At 39.9% G+C, this 17807-nt stretch overlaps 1 protein-coding gene across 3 annotated transcripts in view; it reads right to left on the bottom strand.

Moving 5' to 3' along the window:
• Positions 1-17807, bottom strand: part of LOC140198034 (Golgi pH regulator) — a 58983-nt gene that overhangs the window by 19075 nt on the left and 22101 nt on the right. For 2 of the 3 annotated variants that reach the window (XM_072258863.1, XM_072258861.1), the window contains exons 6-8: positions 17195-17315; positions 12975-13055; positions 7-116 (exon numbers count right to left, since the gene is read on the bottom strand). In XM_072258863.1, the coding sequence (XP_072114964.1) occupies positions 7-116; positions 12975-13055; positions 17195-17315 (312 nt within the window). The remainder of the gene's footprint in view (positions 1-6; positions 117-12974; positions 13056-17194; positions 17316-17807) is intronic. The other variant, XM_072258862.1, reaches the window with a different exon arrangement.

Genomic DNA, 17807 nt, shown 5'->3' with positions numbered 1-17807 from the left:
GGATATTTTCACCATTGGAAGATGATGATGTCACACTTTTGATCATTCCCCAAAAGCCTGCAGGCTTATTTAGTACTTCTCCACGCTGGTACATCATCCTCCTGGTCATAGCAATTCTAACAGGGAGGGAAACAAAAATAAGAGGTTGGATGTCTTATACCAGCTATCTATGACACAATACACTTCCAAACAGTGAAAAGAAAATCCAGATCTTACAGAACAGGCAGCAAGGGGAAAGACTGGGTCAAACCAAATCAGAACAGGTGACTCAATGTGACTCGAAATATTCAGTATACTATGTTAAACACAGAGAGCCGGATATGGGAGGGGGAGAAACTAGAGCAGTGAGTCAGCGGAAATGCCGAATATTCGAATGTTTTGTTATAAACATAGTATATAAATAGCATCATATTTACTGTTTCTTTCTAGAGAATGGATAGAATCAGTAGATAGTTAGAACTAATGACTATGGTTATCATTATCTATTAGTCAATACAGCTCAATATTAATCACCTAAACATCAAAGGGCCATAAACAAGATGCTGGAGGCAGCAACTGTAGAGAGAAGTGGACATTCTGAAGGGTCCCACCCTGAAACGTTCACTGTCTTTCTTTCTTTTTCAATCTTTTTATTAGCTTCATAAAGATATAAACATGACATGGTAGTAGTACAAAGTTATTGGGAACACATTGTTATAATTAACATAAGTGATTATAAAGCCAAATAATACTTAAATGATAAAACTCCCAATCATATAGGATACCAATGAATAATATAAAACAGAAAAATATCTAAACAAAAAACATGAAAAAGGAAAAAAAAATAACCCCCCCCAAAAAAACTAATCTAAACAGAAATAATCAACTAAACTAAAAAAAAAGTACATATAGAAGATGAATTAACTAATTGAAGAATTTTTTCCCATTTTTCAATCAGTAAAGTAATCTTAAGTTCCCTTTCCCAATCAGTTTTAATTTTATTAGATACATCAGGGCATAAATTCATAATAATATTATAAATAATTGCTACAACACCTTTCTGAGAAAGATTTAAATCTAAGTTTTTTTCCAAAATATCCATTGGATATAAGTGTGGAAAATTAGGAGAAACAGTAATTAAAAAGTTTCTAACCTGTAGATATCTAAAAAAGTGAGATCTAGGTAAATTATGTTTATTAGATAGTTGATCAAAGGACATAAAACAATTATCCAAAAATAAATCAGGAAATCATACTATACCTTTGATTTTCCGATCTAAATAAGCTTGATCCATAGTGGAAGGTTGAAAAAAGAAATTAGATATAATAGGACTTGCTAAAATAAATTGCTTCAACCCAAAACATTTTTGAAATTGAAACCATATATGCTATGCTTAACTATTGGATTATTAATTTGTTTATACAGTTTAGAAAGAATGAAAGGAAGTGAGGTCCCTAAAACCGAACCCAAAGAAAACCCTTGTAATTAATTACATTCAAGATTTACCCAATGTGGACTTGAAATTGCATTCAAGTCTCGTAACCAAAATTTTAAGCATCAAATATTAATTGCCCAATAATAAAATCTAAAATTTGGGAGTGCTAACCCTCCCTCTTTTTTAGATTTTTGTAAATGCCTTTTACCTAGACTAGGGTTTTTGTTCTGCCATATATATGAAGAAATTTTTGAGTCAACATTATCAAAAAAAGATTTTGGAATAAAAATTGGAACCGATTGAAATACATATAGAAATTTAGGTAAAATAATCATCTTAATAGCATTGATCTGACCGATCAGAGACAAAGACATTGGTGACCATTTAGTAAACAAAAGTTTAATCTGATCAATTAAAGGTAAAAAAAAAATAGCTTTAAATAAATCTTTATACTTTTTAATGATTATAATCCCTAAATATATAGAAGAGTCAGTAACCAATTTAAATGGTAAACATCCATAAATAGGAATCTGCTTATTTAGGGGAAATAATTCACTCTTATTAAGGTTTAATTTGTAACCAGAAAAGTTAGTAAATTGAGCCAACAAAGCTAAAATAACAGGAATTGATTCTCCGGATTAGAAATATATAACAACAAATCATCTGCATATAGTGATAATTTATGTATGTTCACTGTCTATTTCCCTCCGCAGATGCTGTGTGACCTACTGAGTTCCTACAGCATGGTTGTTCATTGCTCCAGTTTCCAATATCTGTAGTCTCCGGTGTAACCATCAAAGGGCTGTGCTGCACATCATGGAACTAAGGGACTAACAACTCCTTTGGAGTACTTGTATGGCTGATTCGGTTGAGTTTCTGATCAGTGGGATGTTGGTGCTACTGAATGTCAAGGACAGGTGTTTAGATTCTGGAGTTTTGGAGATGGTCATTACCTGGTCCTTTTGTGGCATGAATGTTACTTGCCACTTATCACTCCATGCCTGAATGGTATCTTGCTGCATAAAGTTGTGAACGGCTTCCTTCACAAAGGAGTTGCGAATAGGAACTCCTATTGTGTTTGAACACAATGTAAACATCAGCAAAAATTACCTGATTTAATCATCCTGCTGACTATAGAGCCTTTCTGCTACCTATACTCCAGGAGTATTTTGTTAGGTGTGATGTGCTCTGGGATGTCCTGATGTAGCAAAAGGTGCTAAAGGACTATGAGTCATTCCTTTTCCTTTCCATTTTTGATAAGCAGCCTTTACCTCTCTCTGTGAATTGCTGTCAACTACCTGCCACAACCTGCTGTCAACTTGAGTTTCAATTGGATTTTCTTATATAGGAAAAGTGATATGCAAATGTAAGCTCTCACTAGAAAGACTACTTATAGAGCTGTCAATTAACCATTTTAAAATCTTATAATTAACTTCTTCACCAATTAATGCATTGTTTTAACACCTTAATTGTGTATATTGATGGGAAAGAAATTTACCAGGCCTTTCAAGTACCTTCAGTGTGTTCCATATGTAGCCTGACATTCAGCCAAGATTAACTAAATGACATACAATGCAGGGCAAAGTGGCTGCTTCTTCTTATGTCCTGACAGGTGGAGTACGGCGAATCACACTATGCAGATTTGCCAATCAATGAGGAGTGACGGAGGGAAGGTTAGGGATGTGGGCAGAAGTGGAAATTTCAGTGAAAAGAATTTCCCCTGACAATTCGACCAGCTAAATCAGATTGAATTTAAAACATAATGCATAATCCCCTTAAATTAAATCATTGAATCAATCCTTTTTGCACTGATTCCCACAAGCTGTAATATTTACAAGAAGGACACATCTTTCTGCTTGGTATTTCACAACCTCAAAACCACCCAAAATGTTTTACAGTCAAATCAACTGTGGTCAGCAGCCAACTTGTGGATAAAGAGCAATATTACAGTTTTATGAAATAGTGACACTGCATCTTCAACCTCATGTAAGAAAGTAGGTGAAGACACAGTTTAAAATCTTATCCAAAAGACAAAAATCCAACAATACCACTGCATTGGAGCATCGGACTGAATTTTTGAACTTAATTCTCTGAGACAGGATTTGAACCCACGATATCTGATTCAGAGGTGAAAGTGTTACCAAGGCTCACACCTACCTACTTAATTTAAAACTTTTTGAGAAATTCCATCTTTTAACTTCAAAAAATGAATCAATAGAGTGGAATTCACGTAGATACTTAAAAGACTCATTGATGTCAGCAACGAGCAATTTTCAACAACCATAATCTTTCAACCTTGTCAAGATTCAATATTCAAATTAATAGATGCAGATACCAATTTTTCCCCATTACTGTCTTGTGCTCATCTATTTGTTTTCTGTAACATATTTTGAACACTGATAGAATATAGAAATCTACAGCAGATTACAGGCCCTTCGGCCCACAATGTTGTGCTGACCATGTAACCTAGTCTAGAAACTGCCTAGAATTTCCCTACCACATAGCTCCCTATTTTCTAAGCTCCATGTACCTACCTAAGAGTCTCTTCAAAGACCCTAATGTATCCACGTCTACCACCTTCGCTGGCAGTGCATTCTATGCACCCACTACTCTGTGTGAAAAAACGTACCTCTGACATCCCCCCGTAACTACTTCTAAGCACCTTAAAACTATGGCCCCGTCATGTTAGCCACTTCAGCCCTGGGAAAAGGTCTCTGGCTATCCACACGATCGATGCCTCTCATCATCTTATACACCTCTGTCAGGTCCCCTCTCACCCGCTGTCGCTCCAAGGAGAAAAGGCCAAGCTCACTCGACCTATTCTCATAAGGCATGCTCTCCAATCCAAGCAACATCCTTGTACATCTCCCCTGCACTCTCTCTATAGTATCCACATCCTTCCTGTAGTGAGGTGACTGAACTGAACACAGTACTCCAAGTGGGATTTAACTACGGTTTTGTACAGCTTTAATATTATTCAGTATTTTTAGATAAACTAACTTATTACACCTTCGATCTTCCAAGACCGGAAAATTCCAGTGGCCAGTCAGCTGAAAACAAATCATGCCTTGCATTGTGCTATCTATGAAGTACTGTAGAGAATCTCCTACAGAGACAAAATTCTTCAAAAGTAAAACTATCTTCTTTATTTGTTATGGAATTAAAATGAATAAACACATTTTAATATCATGTCCTTCCAAAACTTGACAAAATGGAACAATGGAAGAAATTACCAATCCCTTTACAGGACAGAAGTTCAAGGGGATTTTTAACATGGATATTCAAAATCACAAATACATCTGGTGGATATAAGTTACAGCTGTTTCTATTGGTGGGGGAGTCAGTAACCGGAGAGTATAAATTTAAAGTAACTCCTGGCAAAATAACCAATGGCAAGAATAGGATTTCTGGTTTCTAAATGCACCAAGATCTTGGGATTTGGAAAATAGTGCATGAAAGAACAGAGGAAACAGATTTAATGGGAATTTTCAAAAGGAGAAAAAAAAACACCCCTGGAGGAATTCAGCAGGTCAAGCAGCATCTGTGGGGAGGCGGGAAAAGTATTGTTGCTGTTTCAGGTTCAGCAGCTTCTGTGGAGGGGAAAAGAATTGCTGAGTGATCAGGGTTCAGACCTTCCCTCCACAGGTGCTGCTTGACCCAGCGTTCTTTCAGCAGATTGTTTTCTGTTCCAGATTCTACAATCTCTAGTTTCTTGTATTTCATTTCAAAAGGGCAATTCTATAAATACCTAAAATAAAACAGCTTAGACTATGAATAAGGAACTAGAAAGTGCACCTACACTGGGACTCTACTTAACGCAAGTACTGATTTGTCATAGAACCTTTAGTTCTTTAATCCCAACACTCAAAGGTACATAACCCCTACACCCTGACACAGTGGTGCCAAGATAACAACCTCTCCCTCAATGTCCAAAAAACAAAAGAGCTGATCACAGATTACAAGAGGAATAGAGACAGGCTAGTCCCAATCAACATGGGACTGCAACACTCACAATGCACTGGAGGAACTCAGCAGGTCGGGCAGCATCAGTGGAAAAGATCGGTCGATGTTTCAGGACTTGACAAAGGGTTCCGGCCCGAAACCTCGACCGATCTTTTCCACTGATGCTGCCCGACCTGCTGAGTTCCTCCAGCGTGTTGTAAGTGTTGCTTTGACCCCAGCATCTGCAGATTATTTCGTGTTTTCAATGGGACTGCAGTTGAGAGGGTGATTAGTTTCAGTTCCTCAGCATATACAGCACCGAAGATCTCACCTGGACTGTACACACCAGCTGTGTGGCAAGAAAAACACAACAGTATCTCTTCCACCTCAGGCGACTGAAGAAGTTCAGCATGAGTCCTCAAATCCTCAAGACCTTTTATAGAGGCACCACTGAGAGCATCCTAATTGGCTCTATCATCGCCTGGTATGGGAACTGCCCCAACCTTGATCACTGTAGAGAGTGGTATGGACAGCCCAGCACATCTGCGGATGTGAACTTCCCTCCACTGAGGACATTTACAGCAGCAGATGCGTAAAGAAGGCCTAGAAGATCATCGGGGACACCAGTAACCCCAACCATAAACTGCTTCAGCTGTTTCTATCTGGCAAATGCTACCGCAGCATTAAAGCCAGGACCAACAGGCTACTGGACAGCTTCTTTCTACAAACCTTTAGACTTATAAATTCACACATCTGTACATTGCGACAATGTCATAATGCAAAGATTTTTACTCCCTCATGTTGTGTGACGGACGTAAGATTTCTTTCTTTCTTTTTCAATTTTTTAATTAGTTTCAACATCATACACATTACAAAAAGTAAGTACAGAGCAATTGGGATTGTATTAATTAATAATAATTATAAAAGTTTACAGTCAGGGCACACATAGTAAACATCCCAAAATCACACAGATTAACAATAAAATATATAAAGAGTATACATAAAATACAAAAATATCATAAAAAAACAGTAAAAGAAAAAAAATATATCCTCTAAAAAAAAACTAATCTACCCAAACTAAAAGAAAACTAAGGAAAAGAAAAAGAAGCGAAAGGGCTATTATGATACCTCAGATAGAACCAATAGTGTCGTCACTTCCGCTCCTCTCCCCATATATTGAAATCACAAAATAGATTTGGCAAGGGTCAAATTACATCATGTGGAAGTATTGAATAAATGGTCTCCAAGTCTCATCAAATTTAATAGATGGCTCAAAAATGACACTTCTAATTTTTTCTAGATTTAAACAAGATATAGTTTGAGAAAACCAGTGAAATGTAGTTGGAGGACTAATCTCTTTCCAATTCAATAGTATAGATCTTCTAGCCATTAGAGTAACAAAAGCAATCATCCGACAAGCTGAAGAGGTCAAATAAATTTAATTCACTTTAAAAACAAGTTGCCCATTCAGGCTGTATGCCGCTATGCCTGGAACCGGCAGTGGGAGTACCGAAAAGAATGGGCCATATGGCTGTACTGGGGATTGTTAACACCATCTACACATCTGGGAGACAACCGGAACCCACCCCGTGGGATGTGAAGGAAAATGCTGTCATTCACTCTCATTTTTTTGGCTGCACAGGTATCTCCAGTCCAAAGATTTCTCTATGACAAGAAGCTCAAACACACACCCTGACCCACTCAAAGCCAATCCCCCCAAACAAGGTTTGTACATTGCCTCAAACACTCCCTGCATATGAGCTGCAGGGCAATAAGACAAATTTAACCTTTTCACCGCTGCAGGAGAGCCCTCACCCGGGTTCCTGGTGCAGCAGTGCTGTAAGTAACACAATAATATATGAACATTGTATTAATTCTACGAACACTCCTGTACATGAGAATGCATTCTCAGTGCTCAACACGTACCAGTGTAATTGGACAAACTCAGCACTAGGACTATGGTCTGAATGATCTCTTTCTATTCTGCATAATTCTATCTTGAGTCCTCATTAATTTGTTGATCTTAATCGGGACACCTTTATGCAGTTCATGGCATGATTTAAATCCACGAAAGCCTTTTCTTAAACTAAATGCATATTTATTTAAAACAGAACATTGGCAGAACTCAGCGGGGCAGCTGCATCTCAAAAGGCGCAGACTGACATTTTGGGTTGAGACCGTGCATTAGGACTTTACTCTTGCTTACTTAATAAGACCAGGGAAGTTAGATCTGCATTTCACTTACTGTGAGGTGCAAAATGTGAAATATTTTCCAAATCACCTTGAAAAGCCGCAGTACTTTAGGTGGGTCTAACTCTTCAACTATGAAACTGAAAGCTTCAACTTATGGCAAAAGAGACCATTTGTTTTAAGTCACCACTTCACATTTTTCCTGCTATTAGACATTAAATTTCTTGCTGGAATTCAATTTTCCACCCTTTTTCTAAAGTGTTTACAGCTTCTGCAATATTAATTTGATGAGAATATTTACTGCAGTCATCCCTGGTGCCACGAAACAATGCAAACTAATAATGTAGGTCACAGACCTGACATGCCAAGCAGCTTAAAAACCACAATGATATCAGAATGAAGATTTTCTGCAAACCACAAGATGCATAAGAAAAGGTGAAAAGCTTTCAGACTCTAGTTGCACTGCAGTTAAACCACATCCGCCAAAAACTCTATTGTCCTATAACAATATTATGCGTATTAGCAAGACTATCAGTGGGAATTGAGCAGCTAGAACAAATGTGAGGCAGTCTCCCATGTGCACAGTAAGTACCAAATTTAAAAAAAAATGGATAAATCTTTGTGCAAAGTTTTTTTTAAGAAAAGGAAACTGAAAATAAGACCACAAAATGCACTCACATAGTGTGAAATTTTCAAAGAACAGGGAGCTCATCTCAGCAAGCCAATATTTATCCTTCAATCATGAGGTCATATTGCTATTAATGGAACCTTGCAAAACACACAGCTGTTTCTTACCTTATTACACTGACTTCACTTATTGGAATTTCTTGAGAGTTCTAAAGCCCCAAGGCCAGGAAAGGTACAATATAAATGAAAAGTCATTGATTTGCTAATTAGGTTGGATACTGCAGCTGAGTACATATATTAGCCTGGGATGCACAGTTTAATGCAGCCCTGAAAAGGCTCAAGCAAGTGATACTGATTGGTATTCACACTTTAAGACTAATATCCTTCAGGAAAGAGACTAGAGAAAACATAGCACTATGTTGGAAGGATGTGCTGGGTTTGTAATTAGTGGCATTCCGCAGGGATCTCTGCTGTTCGTAATGTATATAAACGACCTGGATGAAAAGGTAGATGGGTGGCTTAGTAAATCTGCGGATAATACCCAGATTGGTGAAGTAGTGGATAGTGTAGAAGACTGGCAAATAGCAGATTGAGTTTAAATGTGAGGTGTTGCAGCTCGATAGATCAAATGCAAGGAGACAGTACACTGTTAAGGACAAGGTACTTAAGAGTGTTGCTTAGTAGAGAGATCTTGGGATCCAAGTTCATAGCTCCTTGAAAGTGGCTATGGAGATTGATAAGATGGTTAAGAAGGCTCATGGAATGCTTGCTTTTATTAGTCGAGGCACTGAGTTCAAGTCAGGAGGTTATGTTGCAATTTTATAGAACTCTGGTTAGGCCACATCTGAAATATCGTGTACAGTTCTGGTCACCCCACTATAGGACGGATGTTGAAGCTTTGGAGACAGTGCAGAAGAGGTTAACCAGGATGCAGCCTGGTTTAGAGGGCATGTGTTATCACGAGAGGCTAGATAAACTTAGGTTTACTCTGGAGCGTCGGAGACTGAGGAGAGATCTAACAGAGGTTTACAAGATTTTAGAGAGGCATAGATAGAGTGGACAGAGAGCATTAGTTTCTCAGGGTTGAAATGTCTAATACCAGAGGTGAGAGGGGGAAGGTTCAAGAGCGATGTGAAGGGTAATTTTTTTTACTCAGAGAGTGGTGGATGCCTGGAATGCACTGCCTTGCATGGTGATAAAGGAAAACTTGAGACTTTTGGATAGGCACATGGATATAAGGAAGATGGAGGGATATGGACATAGTGTGGGTAAGAGGGATTAGTGTTTGTACGTGTTTTTGTTTTGCTTTTTAGCTGGTTCAGTACCACATTTTGGGCTGAATGATCAGTTCCTGTGCTGTACTCTTCTGTGAACTATGAATTCCCTCTGGAATGTAAATGAATGAGATGCAGGATCAATCCTCATTTATTAATTGGTTTACACAAAAGCTTTGACCTCTCTAACATCCCTGTCACTATCTCTGGATCATTTTTATTCTGAATGTTGTTGTTTCTGAATGGCTGAGCCTTTCGTTCTTTACTCCGTTTTCATGTGCCTCTCTTCCATGCAGTTATGGAAAGGAATGGATGTTTCAAAAGTGGGCTTATCGCTAGCCCATGAAATTTACAGTGCGTTCTATCTCAATGAGCCGCACCACCCAGCAACCCACCCTACTTAACCCTAGCCTGATCTCAGGACAATTTACAATGACCAATTGACCTACTAACCCGTACATTTTTGGAGTGTGGAAGGAAACCGGAGCACCCAGAGGAAACCCACTTGCTCATGGGAAGAATGTAGAAACTTTCTACAGATGGCGTCAGAATTGAAGTCCGAGCTCCAGTGCCCTGAGCTGTAATGGCATTGTGCTAATCGCTACACTACCGTGGTTCCCTGGTCGTTTACTGCCACATATTTATCCACCTTAAATTCACTGACAAACTAGGTGAAAAAACTGCACCATGATTACTGAAACAACAGGAATTCTGCAGATGCTGGAAATTCAAGCAACACACATAAAAGTTGCTGGTGAACGCAGCAGGCCAGGCGGCATCTCCAGGAAGAGGTGCAGTTGACGTTTCAGGCCGAGACCCTTCGTCAGTCCTGACGAAGGGTCTCGGCCTGAAACGTCGACTGCACCTCTTCCTGGAGATGCTGCCTGGCCTGCTGTGTTCACCAGCAACTTTTATGTGTGTTCCATGATTACTGTACATTTTTAGTGATATTACAACCACTTGTAACAATGCCACACATTTTGACAAAATATCCAAGCCCTTCAGTAGGAATGTCATCAGATAACATTTAACGCTAAGTCATATATAAGAAAAGGTGAGCAAAACTTGGGCCAAAAGGTTCAGTCTTATTGAGCTCCAGGAAATACGGGAGTAGAGGTTTGGGGTGGAAATTCCAAAACTTTGTACCAGGATTTGAACTTGTTAGAATATATACCTGCGCTCCTTCAGGTAGCATCTGTTTTAAAATTTTCATTGTGTTCAGATGCTTCCATGATTCCTATTTTTTAAATCTCCTCAAAGTTTAAAGTAAAATTTATTATTAGAGTACATACATGACACCATATAGAGCCCTGAGATTCTTTTTTCTGTGGGCATACTTAGCAAATCTATAGAACACGATCTGTAAACATCAGGAACTGTAAAGTGTAAACAAACTGTGCAAATGCAGATATAAACAAATAGCAATAAATAACAAGATAAAAGGGTCCTTAAATGAATGTAGTATCCCTTTATTTTCAACAGCCAGATGGTTGAAGGGTAGTACCTTCTACCTGATGGCAGCAGCGAGAAAAGAGCATGGCCTGGGTGGTAGGATCTTTGATGATGGATGCTGCTTTTCTATGGCAATGTTTCATTTAGGTATGCACAATGATAGGAGGGTTTTACCCATGATGTACTAGGCCAAATCCACCTCCTTTTGTAGGATTTACCTCTCAAAGGCATTGGTATTCCCATGTCAGGCTATAATGCAGCTAGTCAGCACACTTTCCACCAGACAGAAGTTTGCAAAGGTTTTTTACGTCATGCCAAATTTCTGCAGACTCCTGAGGAAGTAGAGGTGCTGTTGTGCTTTCTTCACAATTATATCTATATGATGGGTCCAGGACAGGCTCCTCCAGGTCTAACCCAGCAAAAATTCTAAACTCCTCCCAATATGATTTCTTTAGACCATTGATTTTAATTGATCCGTATTTGGTGTCTCTTCCTTCAGCGACCTGGGTGCTAAGCTCTGGAATTCCTTTGCCTAACCCATCCTTTCTCAACTTTTTTGCCCCGAACAAACCCTTGAAAAAAATTTTCAGGTCTTGGGGAACCTCTGCATAAAAATTATTATATCAACAGCTCATGGTACATTAGCATGATCAGTAAGTTGCAGATATAATAATCTAAAAATAATTGTAAATGCTTTTTGAGAAGCCAACTTTCTTGGGAAAAAAAAACAGGTAGTTAAGCTTAACTTACTTATTTTGAAATTAATCTCCTTCTTTCTCTTTCATAAATTTTAAAAACTCATAAGGCAAACATAATAAATTTATGTTAAATAACTGGCTTAAGCCAAAATGGGATTTAATTTTTTAAAAGGTAGGCTCTGTAGATTTAATTGAAATAAAGGATGTAAATTGATTTTAATTAATGCTATTTACAATATGAAAACTATTGACAATGTTGAATAGAAAGTTACTTAAAACCATACGCTAAAGCAATATGAATAAAAATATAGTTTAAGACACAATTTTATACAAGACTTTGGAAAAACATTTTCTTACTAAGTGACATGATCAGACTCAAATATAGGCCTAGCATGTGAAACCTGAGCTTGTAGTTTGCTACAGACTAGGCACAATGGAATAGGACAACTTGGATCACCAGTCCAGGTAAAGCACATTGATAAGCAGCTTTCATTGGAAAACACACACTTATTTTCTGTCCATTGCTGCACTAGTGCAGTGAAATGACTCAGAAGATTGTAATTCTTCATCATTAACTTCATCAGAATTGTCTGTAGGCCTAGGGCTAGGATCCTTCTCCTCTATCTCACACCTCCTCTTCAAAAATCGCACATTGGAACATCTTTAGAATGAAAATTTCTCTCCAATTTTCTACTACTATACCAGCACAGTTTGTTTGCTCCCATAAGTCAGCTGGAAGCATGTAAGGGAAGTAGGGGGAGGTAATTTGGGAGGGAAAGGCTGGCATCACAGCCCAAGTTGGACGAGTCCATTCAATGCTCAGAAAATGCACTATATGCTCATCAGCCTACCGTACAGCACTCATGAATTATCAACAGTCTCCCCTATCTCATGTCAATAATTGAGAAAAGATCCAATCAAATAAACACGGTCCTAATGTGCACTGCCACACTGGACTGAGAGACCTCTAATGAGATTGCTAACAGGGCAGCTCGATCACTACCCACCATTGTGAGTGCTAGCAACAACCGCTGTGCAAAGTTCAAAAAATGACTTTTTTTAAATCACCATCTCTCGGGGAATCTCTAGCAACTTCTCACTTAGGATTCTGTGGAACCCCTGGTCGAGAAACGCTAACTTAACCTCTCTAGCTCTCTCATCATGGAACTAACCTTTGTTCAAGACTTGCTTGTTTACCCAAATATTGTCCCTTTGTGGGTCAGTGTTACGCGATGCTTGATTGCAGCACAGCTGGACACCATTATGTTGAAATTATTATATACTAGCATGACATTGTTATTGCACACAATATTTACTCAGAACCTGAGCCCTTAAAAATCCGATATAAAGAAAAATAGCTGTTCAGTAGATTCCTACCTCTTCTTCTTGCTGATGATCATGTCCATGGTCTGGAGTAACCGTCTTTCCAGTGCAAGAATGTCGCTATCAGTTACATTCCTCAAGGACAAAATAAAACATAGCCAAAGGAACATGTTAACATCTAATTAAAGTGAACGGTCAGGGTAATTAGTTTTTGGCAACATACTCATAAGGGACAAGAACACATGAACTTTGCTCAAAACACACCAACTTGTCTAAAACAGAGACTTAGGTTTTATATTAATGTAGAAAAATGGATTATATGAAGAGTTTCAAAAGTGCATTTAATCACAAAATCATACAGAAAAATGAAGGCCATTCATCCTACACTGCCTCTTTGAAACAGCTCCATGTCCCAGCTATTTACTTCTTTAAATTCAGAGATACAGTCTTCTCACTTCCAGCAAATTCAAGTATTCCTACAATTTTTAATAGCTCACACATAAAAGTTGCTGGTGAACGCAGCAGGCCACAGGTACAGTCGACATTTTGGGCCAAGACCCTTTGTCAGGACTAACTGAAAGAAGAATTAGTAAGAGATTTGAAAGTGGGACGGGGAGGGGGAGATCCAAAATGATAGGAGAAGACAGGAGGGGGAGGGATGGAGTCAAGAGCTGGACAGTTGATTGGCAAAAGGGATATGAGAGGATCATGGGACAGGAGGCCAAGGGAGAAAGAAAAGGGGGAGGGGGGAAAACCAGAGGATGGGCAAGGGGTATAGTGAGGGGGACGGAGGGAGAAAAAGAAAAGAGAGAAAAAGAATGTGTGTATATAAATAAATAACGGATGGGGTACGAGGGGGAGGTGGGGCATTAGCGGAAGTTTGAGAAGTCAATGTTCATGCCACCAGGTTGGAGGCTACCCAGACGGAATATAAGGTGTGTTCCTCCAACCTGAGTGTGGCTTCATCTTGACAGTAGAGGAGGCCGTGGATAGACATATCAGAATGGGAATGGGACATGGAATTAAAATGTGTGGCCACTGGAAGATCCTGCTTTCTCTGGCAGACAGAGCGTAAGTGTTCAGCGAAACGATCTCCCAGTCTGCGTCGGGTCTTGCCAATATATAGAAGGCCACATTGGGAGCACCAGACGCAGTATATCATCCCAGCCGACTCACAGGTGAAGTGTCGCCTCACCTGGAAGGACTGTCTGGGGCCCTGAATGGTGGTAAGGGAGGAAGTGTAAGGGCATGTGTTGCACTTGTTCCGCTTACAAGGTTAAGTGCCAGGAGGGAGATCGGTGGGGAGGGATGGGGGGGAACGAATGGACAAGGGAGTCGCATAGGGAGCGATCCCTGCTGAAAGCTGGGGGGGGGGGGAGGGAAAGATGTGCTTAGTGGTGGGATCCCGTTGGAGGTGGCGGAAGTTACGGAGAATTATATGTTGGACCCGGTGGTAGGTGAGGACAAGGGGAACCCTATTCCTAGTGGGGTGGCGGGAGGATGGAGTGAGAGCAGATGTGCGTGAAATGGGGGAGATGCGTTTGAGAGCAGAGTTGATGGTGGAGGAAGGGAAGCCCCTTTCTTTAAAAAAGGAGGACATCTCCTTTTCGTTCCCCCCATCCCTCCCCACCGATCTCCCTCCTAGCACTTATCCTTGTAAGCCGAACAAGTGCTACACATGCCCTTACACTTCCTCCCTCACTTTTATGTGTGTTGCTTGAAATTCCAGCATCTGCAGATTTCCTCGTGTTTGAATTTTTAATGGTTCTCTGGTTCCACCATCATGTAGGATCACAACTCACTGTGCTCTCCACCAGACCATTTGGCCACTCTACTTTAAATCCGTATTCCCCCGTTATCATCACCTCAAATTAACTATACTTCCCATATTATGATTAAAGTTATTAATTCAAACAACGCAATACCTCTTAGACTATTTTCCCCTCATTACATTTCCATCTGATGAGACATTAAATGAACTTGCATTTTCCCAAGAGTTAAAGATACCAGATCACTACTTCAGAGAAAAACAAGTTATCTACAGGTTCCTGAATAATATGTACCACATGTGCAAAACCATTTTAATCAGACAGTATTGGCCTCTATCAAACCACTGTGGCAGTGGGCTGTGCACATATGGACAGTTCTTCATTGACACAGGATGACCCGAAGTGAAAGGTACAATACGATCAAATTTCTTACCTTTCTTCACTCTATGTGTAAAACTAATTATGTAATATTTCATTTTTTCTATGGGTTATGATGACAAGAGCAGGGACCCAATCAAAGCCAGATGGCACTGAACTGCCCAGTCCAACTGTAACATTTCCTACGCAGGAAGGTGGTGAAAGGCCCATTACACCTGGTCATGTCTTTTGCATTTGGGTTCCTTCCACAGAGGTGAGTTTATGGAAGGAACATTCTCTCAACAAGTGGTGAGAATGGGCTCAGGATGTATGCTTAGTCCACTTCTCTACTCTCTCATTTCCTATGACTGTGTGGCTAGGTACAGCTCAAATGCTATCTATAAATTTGCTGATGATACAACCATTGTTGGTGGGATCTCAGATGGAGACGGGAGGGTGTACAGGAGCGAAATATACCAATTAGTTGAGTGGTGCTGCAGCAACAACCTTGCACTCAATGTCAGTAAGACCAAAGTGGTGATTGTGGACTTCAGGAAATGCAAGATGAGGGGACGTGAACCAATTCTCATACAGGGATCAGAAGTGGAGCGAGTGAGCAATTTCAAGTTCCTGGGTGTCTAGATTTCTGAGGATCTAACCTGGTCCCAACGTATAGATTATAAAGAAGGGAAGACAGTGGATATATTTCATTTGGAGTTTGAGGACATTTGATTTCTCACCTAAAACACTTGAAAGCTTCTACAGATGTACCATGGAGAGCACTCTGACAGGCTGTATCATTGTCTGGTATGGGGGAGGGGCTACTGCACAGGGTCGAAAGTTGTTAGCTCAGTCAGCTCCATCTTGGGCATTAGCCTCCATAGTATCTAAGGTAACTTCAAGGAGTGGTGCCTTAGAAAGTTGGCATCCATTATTAGAGACCCTTTAGCGTGGAGGATCAGAGGGATCTTGGGGTCCGAGTCCGTAGGACGCTCAAAGCAGCTGTGCAGGTTGACTCTGTGGTTAAGAAGGCATACGGTGTATTGGCCTTCATCAATCGTGGAACTGAATTTAGGAGCCAAGAGGTAATGTTGCAGCTATATAGGACCCAGGTCAGACCCCACTTGGAGTACTGTGCTCAGTTCTGGTCGCCTCACTACAGGAAGGATGTGAAAACCATAGAAAGGGTGCAGAGGAGATTTACAAGGATGTTACCTGGATTGAGGAACGTGCCTTATGAAAACAGGTTGAGTGAACTCAGCCTTTTCTCCTTGGAGTGATGGAGGATGAGAGGTGACCTGATAGAGGTGTATAAGATGATGAGAGGCATTGATCGTGTGGATAGTCAGAGGCTTTTTCCCAGGGCTGAAATGGCTGCCACAAGAGGACACAGGTTTAAGGTGCTTGGGAGTAGGTACAGAGGAGATGTCAGGGGTAAGTTTTTTTTAACGCAGAGAGTGGTGAGTGCGTGGAATGGGCTGCCGGCGACGGTGGTGGAGGCGGATACGATAGGGTCTTTTAAGAGACTTTTGGGTAGGTACATGAAGCTTAGAAAAATAGAGGGTTATGGGTAACCCTAGTAATTTCTAAGGTGGGGATATGTTCGGCACAACTTTGTGGGCTGAAGGGCCTGTATTGTGCTGTAGATTTTCTATGTTTCTATCCCCATCACCCAGGGCATTTCCCCTTCTCATTGTTACCATCAGAAAGGAAGGAAGTACAGAAGCCTGAAGGCACACACTCAGCAATTCAGGGGCAGCTTCTATCCCTCTGCCATCCAATTCCAAAATGGACATTGAGCCCATGAACACTACCTCATTATTCTTTTAATATTATTTCTGTTTTTGCACTATTTTTAATTTAATATTTAATATACATATATACTCACTGTAATTTACTTCTTCATTTTTCTATATTATCACATATCGCAATGACCTGCTGCTGCTAAGTTAACAAATTTCATGACATATGCCAGTGATATCAAACCCGATTCTGAATTCAGAGAGATGCTGGGACCTGATTCAGTAAAGAGATGAAGGAAGGTGGGCAGATAGGTGGCACTTGTTGGGTATGAGTAACTCTAAAGTACTAATGGAAGCATTGAGGGTACCATGAAGCCTTGGAAGAAATAATTGTTGGTATTCTCACCTCAGAAAGTAAGACATGTAGGTGTATGGGCAATTAACAGCACCAAAACCTGATAACAATGCCATCAGTGTGACACCAATAACACCAACTCGGCTGATTAATTGCTCGATTGATAGAATTCCTGATGGAGAGAAGTGAAACAAATCAAACATTGATTGTTTAAAATGCAAGATGTTTAAAATTTCTACCTCAACATACTGAGCAATTTCTAATCTTTTACTGTACACATTTTACAACTAGCCCAACTAAACAAAGTAAATGCCTAAATGTCTACTAAAGTATGTCAGAATCGTCTTTAAAAGTATAGTTAAAGTTCTGTAGAGATCAATTTGTGCAGTACTTTGTTATCTATATACCACTAAAACTCTCATGCTCTGTCTGACTGTCTGTGACCTCCAATTAGCGCAAATGGTGTATTACAGCGGCACTTTTTTTGGCTAAACTGAATTAAAATGTGCTAACTTACAGAATGCAGGCAAAGTTCAGGGTTATATATTCGTATAAAATTGCTCATTCGCCAAAAATCAACAGGCTGCCTTTCACCCGAGACCTGGTCGGCCATCATGGAAATCGGGACGCCACAACCCAACGCGTGCCACGGCCAGCCTCAGCA

Source organism: Mobula birostris, chromosome 5, assembly GCF_030028105.1.
Source record: "Mobula birostris isolate sMobBir1 chromosome 5, sMobBir1.hap1, whole genome shotgun sequence".
In the NCBI taxonomy this organism is placed as follows: Eukaryota; Metazoa; Chordata; class Chondrichthyes; order Myliobatiformes; family Myliobatidae; genus Mobula; species Mobula birostris.
This window is presented reverse-complemented; position numbering and strand designations above follow the sequence as displayed.